Source organism: Lepisosteus platostomus, chromosome 28 (genome assembly GCF_059453375.1).
Source record: "Lepisosteus platostomus isolate fLepPlt1 chromosome 28, fLepPlt1.hap1, whole genome shotgun sequence".
NCBI classification, from domain to species: Eukaryota; Metazoa; Chordata; class Actinopteri; order Semionotiformes; family Lepisosteidae; genus Lepisosteus; species Lepisosteus platostomus.
In genome coordinates this window covers 7,294,465-7,307,755 of record NC_142638.1, presented here as the reverse complement: position 1 = coordinate 7,307,755, position 13,291 = coordinate 7,294,465, and the positions used below count along the sequence as shown (strand labels likewise).

The 13,291-nt window shown below is 47.7% G+C and overlaps 1 protein-coding gene across 3 annotated transcripts; it reads right to left on the bottom strand.

Moving 5' to 3' along the window:
• Nucleotides 1–323: 323 nt before the first annotated feature.
• Nucleotides 324–13,062, bottom strand: sgca (sarcoglycan, alpha). Of its 3 annotated transcripts, XM_088622893.1 has the most exons (11): nt 12,956–13,062; nt 11,157–11,285; nt 10,341–10,489; nt 9,151–9,220; nt 8,589–8,787; nt 5,447–5,606; nt 2,504–2,712; nt 1,914–1,940; nt 1,629–1,808; nt 1,137–1,163; nt 324–763 (listed from the first exon to the last, which is right to left on the bottom strand). In XM_088622893.1, the coding sequence occupies exons 1-11, from the start codon at nt 12,990–12,992 to the stop codon at nt 760–762; spliced, it is 1,191 nt and encodes a 396-aa protein (XP_088479019.1). In that variant the 5' UTR covers nt 12,993–13,062; the 3' UTR covers nt 324–759. The 3 variants fall into 3 exon arrangements, with proteins under 3 accessions (XP_088479019.1, XP_088479022.1, XP_088479020.1); XM_088622896.1 differs by lacking the exon at nt 1,137–1,163; XM_088622894.1 differs by lacking the exon at nt 324–763 and having other exon boundaries at nt 1,133–1,163.
• Nucleotides 13,063–13,291: the final 229 nt, after the last annotated feature.

The following is a 13,291-nucleotide window of genomic DNA, read 5'->3' as shown; positions in this document are numbered from 1 at the left end:
GTTAAATATAGACGCGAACAGCAAAACTATGTAAAATCAATTCAATTGTTTGAATCAAGCTGCGTCTTTCTGCGCTGAAACCTGTGCGCTGAAAGTGTGGTACAGCGAGTATTTAAGGGGAAAAAAGTGATCCTCTTTTAGAGGTTTGTATCTTGTTAGAGCATTGCAATTTCCCGTTAAACTACTGCCGCTACTTATGACGTAAGATTGAGATAGTTGGTTGACTTTTAATCAAAAGGTTTTCCCAAGCGAATGCTTCATCGAGGCAGGGAAAAATCTTTTTCTTTTATCAGTAAAAGTTTGGAGAGCTACTGGTACCAACACACTTTTGAGATGGAGATCGCTTTATCAGTCGTCAGTTTAAAACAATTTCTCGCTGAGTACAGATTACAGTGAAATACCTTTTCCAACTCTTAAGAGCAATAATGCACAACTGGTAAATAGTGCGCAGAGCAGGAGAACAGCAGTATTTCTGTGCAGGGGAGAAATTGCCGGGGTATTAACATTGATTTCCTTCCTGAGAGCTGGAAGGTCCGGCGAGTTGTCGGAGGAACAGCTGCTGCTCTTCCTGGGGCCGGTACGCAGTTTTGGGACCACCGAGCCTGCAGGTTTGGATTTTATTTGAATAGACGGCGGACGGCATTTTTTTCAGGCAGTTCGGAGGTGCCGTTTCCCACCCTTGGAAGAGCAGAGCGGTATGTACGGTTTCTAAAAGGAGACAGTTGTGTCCTCAGGGTACTTGGAGGTCTGGAAGGGCTTTTACCTAAAAACAAAAAAAGATACAGGCCTATGTAAGAGTACATTTTGAAATGAAACATGTGGAACACTGCCCTGTATTGCTGTACTGTTGCTAAGACATCTTAGATATAAGCTGTTTCGTGGAAGCAAAGACCTCCAGGTGTTAAGAGTGAATAAATGTCGACAAGGGAAGTCTGTTGCTGTGGATAGTCACTTCAGCTTGGTGTCGAGGCGAATCTCCCGTCACTCCTGGGAGTCGCTGCAGCAGAGGGCTCCACCTGCTGGCTAGAGTTGGTACTGCAGAGCGGGAGCGCTTTTCCCGTTTCCCGTCTTCCGGAGCAAAGGATTATTTTTTCTCCCCACTCCGTTGGCGTGAACGTCTGTGACTTGTTTCTTACCTAGGCAGTGTGTCGGTGTTTGGATCCCTGAAAAAAAAAATCAAATAAAAAGCACAGCTGACGCTAAGGTTGTAAAAAAAAGAGTGCTCCGGTTCGCGTTGTGTGTGACGCACTTAACACCTCCTCTAGGCTGTGCGAGTCAGGCGCCAGGCGTGTGTGTTCAGTCGGGAAAAACGGTGGAAGAGAGAGTCTTTATTATCCCCGGGGGGGGCAAGTTGTTTTACAGCAGCGGTTTTGGTGTACAGACGGACAGAAAAAGAAAAACGCGACAGGAACGACGATATACATGCGTATCTGCATAGACGGTCAAGTGTCGAGTAACGATATGTCTACAGGTCTGGAAGAGAACTTAAACCTGTTGGTTTCGGAGTTGGGGAGCCGGTATCTGCGTCCCGACTGGCGCAACTGGAGATTATTCTGCAAGGGTGCGAGGGATCGTCGCGGAGGGGTTTTGCTTCAGGCAGGACGCGTGGGCGACGGATGGGGACTCACTGCTGGGCCAGGATGAGCGGGATGTGGGCGCTGTCCGAGCGGAAGGGCGGCATGCTCTCCCCGCTGCGGGCGTTGAACATGGGCAGGGTGGACAGGGGCCGGGCGGCGGCGCGGCTGCCCGCCAAGCTCCTGAGCTCCTCGGTGTTGTCGTGGATGGTGTGGTGGTGATGCAGCTGGATCCTGCGGGGGGGAGAGAGAGAGGAGGGAGGAGTACAGCAACTTGTCCTGAACTTATCAGGCCATTCCGGCTTCACAAGAACTGCGCGAAGGAAACGGGGAGCTTACTCGGGTGTTTTGGCGTTGCGTCTCTCCCTGAAAACGGGGAGAAAAAAAAATAAGGGTTAGACCTCGTATTCCGAGACATCCCGCATTATCCCAATATGTACTCCCAAGGGGTCAGAGGATCAGTCCTGCTGCGTCTAATGCAGTCAGACCTTTAGGCAGAGAGATGAGATGGTGTGTTGTGGTCGAGTTTAAGGCGAGTTTCAATCTCACACTCGGCACGCTGTCCTTGAAGGCACCTCAACTCTTCCTACAACTTTGCTTTGCCAAAGCAGAGGGAAGTACTCCAAAAAGAAAATAAAAATGGCTGCGATTAAATGCCTATTGCACTGTGATTAACACTAACTTTTGCATTTCAAGCCTTTTTATGTGTTTGTCAGTTTTTGCACAGTTTGCAGGACATAGATTAGCAGTTTTTTTGGTAATGTGGCAACTACTTGATCTAGCTTTTACAATTTTAGTTCATGCCCATCAAATTGGGTTTGATGCTGTGTCTGAACTGGTGGATGTGACTGGAATTCAGTGGGTATGTAGGGCCACATGACCCCTGACCTCTGACCCCTGCAGAAGAGACATGGCGAAAGGGTACGTACACGCCCTCCCGCCGGCAGCACATGACGTAGGCCAGGACGAGGCACAGAATGATGGCCAGCACGAAGGGCACGATGACTGTCCCAATGTAATCCAGGAAATAGTCCCGCCCCTCGGGCGATTCGGGGGGGTCATAGAATCCCCCATCATCGAGGATTCCCGATCCCCAGGTGGGAGCTGGGCTAGGAGGAGCCTCTGTGGACAGGTCCGCCTGCAAACGGAAAGGGAGAGTGTGTAGCCGGGATAGGCGCACTGACTGGGCTTGTTTGAAGAAAAACAGAGCCCAACATGCTGGATCACCTTGGCAAGAACAGCCTCATCATCTTGAGCAGTGCAGCCAGGACTATAGTGTGCTCAATAGTACTGAGCTTGAGCAGTGCAGTCAGGACTGTAGTGTGCTCAATAATACTGAGCTTGAGCAGTGCAGCCAGGACTGTAGTGTGCTCAATAGTACTGAGCTTGAGCAGTGCAGTCAGGACTGTAGTGTGCTCAATAATACCGAGCTTGAGCAGTGCAGCCAGGACTGTAGTGTGCTCAATAGTACTGAGCTTGAGCAGTGCAGCCAGGACTGTAGTGTGCTCAATAATACTGAGCTTGAGCAGTGCAGCCAGGACTGTAGTGTGCTCAATAATACTGAGCTTGAGCAGTGCAGTCAGGACTGTAGTGTGCTCAATAATACTGAGCTTGAGCAGTGCAGTCAGGACTGTAGTGTGCTCAATAATACCGAGCTTGAGCAGTGCAGCCAGGCCTGTAGTGTGCTCAATAATACTGAGCTTGAGCAGTGCAGTCAGGACTGTAGTGTGCTCAATAATACCGAGCTTGAGCAGTGCAGTCAGGACTGTAGTGTGCTCAATAATACTGAGCTTGAGCAGTGCAGTCAGGACTGTAGTGTGCTCAATAATACCGAGCTTGAGCAGTGCAGTCGGGACTGTAGTGTGCTCAATAATACCGAGCTTGAGCAGTGCAGTCGGGACTGTAGTGTGCTCAATAATACTGAGCTTGAGCAGTGCAGTCGGGACTGTAGTGTGCTCAATAGTACTGAGCTTGAGCAGTGCAGCCGGGACTGTAGTGTGCTCAATAGTACTGAGCTTGAGCAGTGCAGCCGGGACTGTAGTGTGCTCAATAATACTGAGCTTGAGCAGTGCAGCCGGGACTGTAGTGTGCTCAATAATACTGAGCTTGAGCAGTGCAGCCGGGACTGTAGTGTGCTCAATAATACTGAGCTTGAGCAGTGCAGCCGGGACTGTAGTGTGCTCAATAATACTGAGCTTGAGCAGTGCAGCCGGGACTGTAGTGTGCTCAATAATACCGAGCTTGAGCAGTGCAGCCGGGACTGTAGTGTGCTCAATAATACTGAGCTTGAGCTTGAGCAGTGCAGCCGGGACTGTAGTGTGCTCAATAATACTGAGCTTGAGCAGTGCAGTCAGGACTGTAGTGTGCTCAATAATACTGAGCTTGAGCAGTGCAGTCAGGACTGTAGTGTGCTCAATAATACCGAGCTTGAGCAGTGCAGTCAGGTCTATAGTGTGCTCAATAATACCGAGCTTGAGCAGTGCAGTCAGGTCTATAGTGTGCTCAATAATACCGAGCTTGAGCAGTGCAGCCGGGACTGTAGTGTGCTCAATAATACTGAGCTTGAGCAGTGCAGTCAGGACTGTAGTGTGCTCAATAATACTGAGCTTGAGCAGTGCAGTCAGGACTGTAGTGTGCTCAATAATACCAAGCTTGAGCAGTGCAGTCAGGACTGTAGTGTGCTCATTGATGCTCAGTGACTAGTGTCAGTTTGAGCTGTGTAAACGTGGTTTCAGAATGACATTGTTAATGTAAAAAAGGCTACAAGCGAGAGGAGACTGAGGTGATCTTAGGATCTTGCCCAGCCATTTCCTGAAGGAAACAGGTATCATCTTCAACAACATGGCTGGAGGACCTGCTGTAGCACCCCTTTCATCATCTTCCCAGACTTAAAAGGATGGTTTAGGACTGAACACTCATTTGCTGTCTCCTAAGAATTCTACTGGTCTTCCCCTTTCCAGTGATAAAATTACCACTTGGAACTTTCTAGGCAGTCTTGATCTGCATTTTTTACCTCTGTAGTACTGTTCATATTTATAGTCTTGAAATAAAATTCCAGACAGATGTGTTATGATCTACTTAACGTTAGAAGGTGTGAATTACTGTGTAGACTGTTTTCCAATCCTCTCTCTCGTGTATTCTGGGCTAGGCAGTAATTGTGCAGCAATATAGCCACTAGGTGGCGATGACATTCCACGTTAACGTTGCGTCGCCTTTTAAAGAATTTATTAATTCTCTTTTCTCGGTGTGAAACACAGCACAGTGGCATTAAGGCAGGGGTCCCCTGTAAGTTTTCATTATTAACATAACTGGACCAGTTTAATAGCTTCTTCCAGATCTTCGGGAGCTTCTGCTTTAAAGAGACCAGGAACAGGCAAAGGTTTATTCCATGCTGAAAAGAAAAGATACAACATTTTGGCTGTGGATCCTTCTTCAGGTGTGAAGGCATGACACCTTTGCCTGCTCCTTTGCAGCCTATGCATTGCTGATGCAGCTCCCTACTGGAACTTCTTATCCCTGCAGGACTGGGATAGTGAACCCCAGGTTTAAGGGAATCAAGGACAGAATTATCTTATTTATGGATGCAGCCAGTTAGAATGAAAATCTCATAGCATATCTCTGTGAAAAACGTTTGTGTGTAAATCCTGAGCCCCGTGTCACTGCACTGTATCCTCTTACTGCGTGTTTTTCTTGTTTTTTCATTTGGTTATACCTTCAAGTATGAAGGAAAGAAGCAAAAATGATCTAATTGTCCAATCTAGATGAGAATATCCCAAAGCGATGCGCTTGTCCAGTTTTCCCCCCACTCAGCAGTGCCAAGTCTGCTGGTGTGAACTGGAGTTTCTGATCTGCGGCGCGCGTTTGAGACTCACCAGCGAGGTGTGGCACCAGTCGATGCGGTTGTGCGAACTGAGCCAGACGGAACAAGGAGCTGGGTCTTCCCCCAGTGTGCAGAGCTCCTGGTGCCTGGAGGTCTGGATCTCCTTCAGACACTCTGGAAAGGCCCTGTCGGAGCCCAGCTTGATGTACACCCTGAACCACAAGAGATGCACACTTGATCCCAGGCCTCACGGCTAGCGCCACACTGGGACCGAGGTTGTCTTTGAGGGCAGGACGAGGGGTAGTACAGTGTCAGGGTTGGTCTTTACAGGGTGGAAGTTGGAAACTGTGCTGGTGTGTCACAGAGTGGGCCCACCCAAGGGAAAACTTGGCACCTAGCAGTCATTTAATTCCGCAATCGAACGCATACCTGAGAATTCTCCACCTTGTTCCGCCAGCTAAAGCCAATTCAATTAAGTCATCAGCTAAACAAGTGAAAACTCAACTGGGACAAAAACCAGAAGAGATGAGAATCTTATCAGAACAAGGATTGAAAACCACTGATGTACATAATGGAGGTAATGAGATTGTGAAAGCGAACACTGAGTTTATAACATTTCCTATACCATTACTTACACTGCGCGATTCACCGGAGTCAGGCAACGGGACCAGTTTGCTTTGCTGATTATACTGTGGGCACTAGGGCTCATACCAGCCAGGGCAGCTGCAGTGAAGAGTGATGGAGGGCACAGGAGCCATGTGGAAATTATAATGCGGTCCTGGTTTTGGCCCCAGAAAGGTAACCCTTTCCCTTTTCATTTTAAAGGTATGCGTTAGCGCGCCTCGCCAACCCCTGTTCAAGCTGATATCTCTAAGCTGAGTGGAAATGCATTTAATCGGGAACGCCTCCCAGGGTTGTGTGGTGTAAGAGGAAGCGTGTCCGCGTGACTCACTGGAAGGTGAATATTAATTCATTGTGTAGGCTGTGTTTCCGAGCTGGGTGTTAGTGCAGCACGGGGGGTCTGTCCAGGCAGTGCTGGGTCCCTGATCTAGAAACACTGTAGATCCTGTGGTTTTCTGTGCTCATGCGTGGTTTCATGGGACTGGCTGGGGACATTGGCGCACGATTTCGCTTCTGTTTTGTTTTATTTTTCCGAAGTCTGCCCTTTTCACCTGCTTTGTGTTTTAATTTTACAAAAAAGGCACCCTACGTGGCCGTGAGGCTACCTGCATCGGCATCGCAGCCCTCGCTCTTGCAGCAAATCCGGAGATGGAAGAGGAGACAAACAACGGGGACAAAAAAAAAAATCTGGGTCATTACCGAGCAGCCAGATGACCGTGCATTGGCAGGGGTTGCCATGGCGACCTCCTAACAGCTGTGCAGTGGTGGGTTCAGCCCCATGCAGGCTGTTGGCTCTCTTCAGGCTGTGCAGCGCCAGCAGGCTGTAGAGCTGTATGCACTGTGAGTCACCGTGACAACGGTGCCTGGCCGTTACACTCTCTCTTGAATTCATGATGAGCAGGCGTACAATGTCGCCTTGATCAAGGGCTTTGTGTGTTCTTGTTGCTGCTGCTGGCTCGGCAGCCTTCACCAGCAGGAGTGCTCCACACTGCCATCTAGTGACAGATCACATCTGAGCTCTAAGAGCTATGCTTCCTGGCCCCCTGTTCCCCCAGTCAGAGCAGGAGTGGGTTTGTCTCCGGAATTGCATGATTGCACAATTTTCCCGGAGGACTTCTGTACGACATGCTTATCGTTTTGACCCAGAAAGTCTTGCTGGCACATGCTTATCTGTTTTTGCGCTTGGTGTTGTATCAGATGTTAAGGTTGCTCAGTCTAATAAGGAAGAGTACAGCCTTCATCTTGTTCGTAAGAGCAGTTTGGAAATGTTAAAAAGACGTCAAACCCTTTTTTTCCCCCCATAGCAGAACCTGTTCAGTGTCACGTCGCAGGGACACTTAAAAAGTTAAAAGTTTGATGCCTAATTCTTTCATTGCTCCACTTCCAGAAAAACAAAGGAACTTGCATGGCAGCTGAGCTCTTTATTCGAACAAACCAACAAAATGCTCTGTTAGAACCTTTTTTTTCCCCCCAAAGGTTGACAGTTTCAAGTTATTTAAATGCAGTGCTTAAAAGGCAGCTCCTACGTGTTTAGGAAGTGAAAACGAAGCCCGTTATTATGTCTATTAAGGATTCAATTCTCTGAGTGCTCATGTGGAACATGGACCAGTAGGTACATGTATGTGTGTCCCCAGAACAGGATTTGCTCTGGTGACGTATCAAATCTCTGCTGTGCTACAATATATTTGCATGCACAGTTTCATTCAGAGAGTTACTTAGTTACTTGTGAGTTTTCTGTAAAAAGTCACTTTGCACAGGGGCATGTCTCAGGAGTGTCACGCTTGTGATTGGAAATGATGTTAAACCTTTATAAAGCACAGCCAGCCCTGTCCATGTCTGTCAGTATGTGGCCCAGTTAGCTGGCCATTAGGTGCTTCCCTAGAGCTTCTGTTGCCTTGGAAATCTTACCTCCAACTTCCTCCTAACCAGAGCAGTTGGATGCCAGCACATCAGTGCATCAAACAGCCACTGCTGACAATGTGCAATTACGAAAAACACATCAGTTCTCGATGTCTTAAAGGGCTTTGATTTGTGTCGGCGTTTTTATGCTTCAAGGCAAATTTGGTTTGAAGTGGCTTTGTTAGTTTGTTCTAAAGTTGTTAGTTACTTCTTGCACAGTGTCTGCAAAAGTATTTCACTTGCTTTACAGCTTGCTTTTCCAACTAGTGCCCCACTCAAATCTTAACGTCTTTAAAATAATAAGCCTCATCTTGAACTTAATAGTGCTTTGACTCAGACACAGTATATGAATTCCATGAACTGATTGGACAGTTCTTTCAATCAGTGGTCTCCAATCCTGGCCCCAGCTGAATAGTATGGACTGGAATCTTAAAGCAGTGAATAAAATTGAAATGTCATTAACAATCCTTTCACCACTGTCCAACAAGACACTTATAAAGTTAGTTGGCCTGCCCAAACAACTGTGTTTGCAAAGTGTGCAGCTGATATTGTTGACTGCAAGGGCTACATGTCGGGCCTTGAACAATGAAGACTTGAATGATCCAACTCCAATCCTGCAATCTAGTGTCTTGGAAGGTCCAGTTGACTGTCCCTGTCACAGACGGTGCACTCACCCCTCCTTGTGTGCTGGTAAAGGGAGGGGCACTCTGCCTCCCCGGTCCAGGGCGGAGCTTATGTTGATCATATCTGGCTTGTGTGGCTTCCACAGGGCAGCTGCATACTGCTTCAGCACCTCCTGCTCACCAGGGGGCAGCACCTCCTCCACATCTCTGTTGGGGAGGAAGAAGTCCACCTGGTAGGGCATCATCTTTGCTGCAAGTCCAAGAGGCTTGAGTCATCACTGGTTTTGTGCAATCACAGGATACTCAGAATTATTTATCATAAAGTTACAGCATTACCTGCTTTCTTTTCCTCTTTGTGCGCTGCAAAAGACGCTGTCTTGTAGCCCAAATAGGCTTTTTTAGACAAATATTATGGTACAATTTAATTCTCCAAAATATGGGAGACATAAAAGAAATGCTTTTGATCTCCCCACCCTTGTAGCCCATATACTGTATATCCATGAAGATGTCAGTTGGTTTAGCAGCTAATTCATTTAAACTAATTATTTTTTCTTCTTAAATTTGTACCATTAAATGCTGTCCTATACAGTATCCTCAGAGAACTGCCCCTTACCTGGTTCATTGACGCGGATCACCATCCTGTTTCTTAAAGTGTCGTATGTCCTTTGATTTATAACTGTGATCTGTCAATCAGACAAAAAATAAACTTGGTTCTTGAGTAATATGGAACAGTCGTATTTCAGAACACTTTGCTATTGAGCTGAATCACACATCTCACTATTTGCGTGAGCCCAGGAAAGGAGGGTGAAATAGAGTGTAGTCTTTATTGTGATGTGTGCAGTGAGTTTAGAGAAACCAACACTTGGAGAGGTCTCAAAATCCACTCCTGACAGCTCAGATTAATGAGGTGGGATGCTCAGTTTTTTTTCACATAATGGATGTGTTAAAGTAGCGAGCTAACCCATTAAGCCTTTGGTAGTAAGACAATATTAGAGTATGCAAAGAAAAACGTATAAGAACAAAAGAGACCATGCAAACTCCACACAGACAGGCACCCCTGCCTCAAATGGAGATCAGCGCCCTAGAGCTGCAAGGGCTGCATGCCTCTGCTCTGTACACAAAGCATATAAAACAATATACAAAAAACGGCAGTTATTGATTAAGAATCGGTGGGCTCTTTTAACAAGGACATTGTGAACTTCAGTGGGTTTAGAGCAGGGGTATTCTATCCAGTTCCTAGAGGGCTGGTGTGTCTGCAAGTTTTCAGAGTCTCATTAAAGCAACTGATAACCCTGCAGATGTTTCTCCAGTTCAGCCTGTGACCAGCTCGTTAAGAGTGGAGCTGGGATGAAAACCCACAGCCACTCCCCTCCCTGCAGGAGCAGGATCACCCAGCTCTGGCCGAGCGAGATTAGATTCTGGGCATGACTTCAGGCTCTCTGCAGTGCTGTGTTTCCCCTGGTAAGAACAGGGTTTTATTTCAGAAGGGCCCAGTGACATCATACTGTACATTTTTTGCCATAGCGTGTGCAGTAATGCAGTTCTGCCTCCTGTGGGGAAAAATGGTTCTCTTGCTGCACTGACGCTACTTTGTTTGAAGGCAGCGTTTTAGACACTTTTCTTCCACATGTTCTTCCAGAGGTGCATGCACAGTTATAGACATTTGCTGTGGAATCACGGAAGGCAGATTAATTACGTAGTAAAGCTGTGAGATGATCCTAAGTGTGCGCGAGATAGCTGGACCAGCTTCTAGTGCAGCATTTCACTGGTGTGCTGGCGCGAGGCTGGGTCTCGGGGCGGTACCTCGATGACCGCGCTGCCTGTCCTCTCGGGGGCGCCGTACAGGAAGCCGTTGTGCCGGGGGCTCCTCTGGGTGTAGCGCAGCCAGCGCGGGAGATCGGGGTGGTGCTGCAGGTTGCACTTGAACACCATGGAGTCGTCGTACACTATCCCTGCTCGGCCAGGGGGAGAGCACAGGGGCCGAGGTCAGAGAGCTCCTGGACCTCGTCATCCAGCCAGGCTCGTACGTTCCGATTCCTGCCCGTTCATTCGCAACGATATCCCGAGTTTGAACTGTAGGATCACTAGATGGAAAACTGTTGGCTTCAGCACCCCTTGACGTGTGTGATATTGACCACTAACTGAAGGGACTCCTAAATTCATTCATCACACCATTCATCTTCTAACCTCTTCATCCATTTCGGGGAGCCAGAGCCCATCCCTGCAGGCAGCGGGCGCAAAGTGGGGTACTCCCTGCACAGGATGCCAGGCCAGCGCAGGGCACACACTGACACATACACACATACGTGCACCAGGAGCCGGTTGTGTGTGGGGGGGGGCAACAGACCACCCAGCGGGAATCCGGGAGAACATGCAAACTCCACACAGCTACCCTGGGTCCGGATTTCAACCCAGGGTCCTGGGGGTGGGAGGCGGCAAGGATAACCACTGTAAATGACCTTTTTGAAAGGGGTGTCTTTCATTAGAAAGACATAAGGGGAAACAGAAGCACAGAGGTAAGGATTCGCCCCCAGTAAGGGTTATTGAATAATTGCTCCAGCTGCGTGTGTGTGACTATTTCTTGAGATTGTTTTTTGGGGTGGCTCTCCAGCAACTTACCGTAGTGCCTCAGGTAAGGGGGGAAGTCGTGTTGATAGACGCTCCTTTCCAGCTCGTGGACAAACAGCTGGCCCACCTGGGCTTCAGCCTTGATGTCTGCCTGGGCTGTCAGGACACAGGCCAGGCACACTGCAGGGGACAGAGGGGCAGATATACTCCAGAACCACCAGGTGGCGCTGTGTCAGTGCTGTCCAGACCTCTGGACTCACAGCTCAGTTTCTTTCTAGTATAATTCCCCAGAGAGAATACTGGTGCATACTGAGCTGCTGCTCGCCTTCCCCTTATTATTGTGTTAAACTGAATGGCCTTTCTCAGTCCAAACTGTGAGCAGCCACCCTAACCTTTGTTAGATGTTGCAGTGAAAAACGAGCTATTTGACCCACCCAGGCTAATTGGCTTAAATCCCAGCTCTATGATTAGAGGAATTAAGTGAAAGTCTGTAGATAGGTTCAGCACAGTACAGAGTTATTTCTTACAGCTCCCATTTCTACCATTCACAATCTGAGGCTCAGATTTTAATACTGCCACTCACTTTGAGTATCTTCCACTTGCATTGTCATTGTGCTTTGCTTGCCTCTTTGTTTCTTATCTGCATCGTTATGTTATCGGTATTATTATGGGGCCAAAATATTATTTCCTAAGGGGACCACATCCTGTTAGCGTCGTGTCAATTTGAAAAAAAAACACAAGAATCCCTTTTTTGTGAAGAAAGTGGAGAATCTTGCGCTGTTGTAAGTGATCGCAGCTAAATTGCATCGCGCAAACAATTACCCTGGCGACTGGCAGCAGCCCAGTTTGCTTTTTTAGAGATTGCAGGCGGAGAGCATGCGGAATTCTTGAGCAGACACACTTTCGCACACTCAACGCGCCACAGCTGTGCACACGCCACTCTTCTGGTTTCTGATGCCCTTTAAAGTGGACACTGCTATCTCTGTGTGGGAGTGTTACAGTTCTCTTTGGAACAATCCCGCACTCAAATGTCACTGGAGCTGCCCTGTAGGTCTTCCTGCAGTCTCTTTTCCTGAGCAGCTGTAGATATTTGCAGTCTCTATGGGCTTTGTTTTTGTACACAGGCAGCCCAATGTTCTAAGTTAAAGGCTTAGTGAAGGTCCTTTCAGACTGACAGAGCAAAAAATAAGCCTGCATGCTTCATGGTAAATGGTTTAATTCTACCCTCAGCCCAGAACACAGTTGCTGTCAGTCTGCCAGGCTGAGTGATGTACTTCCCCGCCCTTAAAGAAGACAGGCTGGTTTAGGATCCTAATAATTAGAAAGGCAGATTTACTGTGCCTTCTTATGAAAACCTTTCCTAGAAGTCTACGGAATTAACTGAACCATAAACAAAACAGTGTCTGAAATGAAAGATTCTAGGCTGCCTTAAAGATACGGTAGATCTACGTAAGCCAAAACAAAACACATTTCAGTCACTTATTATGTCTGATAAGAGGTTTTCTGAGCACTCTCTTATGAGCTTCTAGGCTCTGAACCCCAATTCATTCTGAACCAGATTGTTTTAGAGACGCATAGGGAACAAGTAAAAGGTTTATTCCAAGCTGAAAAGAGAAGAACAGAAAAAACGTTTCGGCTGTGGAGCCTTCTTCGGGTGACACCCATGGACTTTTCTTCTCCTTTCAGCGTGCAATAAACCTTTACTTGCACCTTCCCAGCCTACGCCTGCTGACGCAGCCCCCTACTTGAGCTACTGTTAGAGACACATATTCTGTTAAGGATACAGGCCGTATAGACATGCATGGTATCTGTGTTGTATTTAACTGAAGCGGCCCAGCGCCTGGACTTGCCTGTGAGAAAGGAGCTCCAGCTCTTGTTGTTCTCCATGCTGTTTCCAGGGTCGGGATTGACAGCAGCATGAGGTGTCCTGGCGAGGGAGTGGGGGGAGATGGGATTGGGAGTGGGGGGGGGGGGGTGGATAGCCCCACTGAGACAGAGGGTCAGAAAATCTATTTTAACTCCCCCGCACCCCAGGGCCAGAGGACTAGTGGATAAATATAGTACCTTTCCCTTTATATCTCTGACCCTTACCTGGTATCTTTGTTCTCCACTTATAAAAACATCGCTTGAACCTTTTTTCTTAATTATTGATCCACTTCTGCACTCTTTACCAAATGCTGCTCATT

What these genes read in the sequence shown, in the direction of transcription:
- sgca (XM_088622893.1), bottom strand. Translation starts at nt 12,992, where the DNA reads ATGGAGAACAACAAGAGCTGGAGCTCCTTTCTCACAG. An exon ending in GATCCGCGTCAATGAACCAG is followed by an intron (nt 8,788 to 9,150) that starts GTAAGGGGCAGT and finishes TTGGACTTGCAG; the next exon opens with CAAAGATGATGCCCTACCAG. An exon ending in TTACCAGCACACAAGGAGGG is followed by an intron (nt 5,607 to 8,588) that starts GTGAGTGCACCG and finishes CTTGTGGTTCAG; the next exon opens with GGTGTACATCAAGCTGGGCT.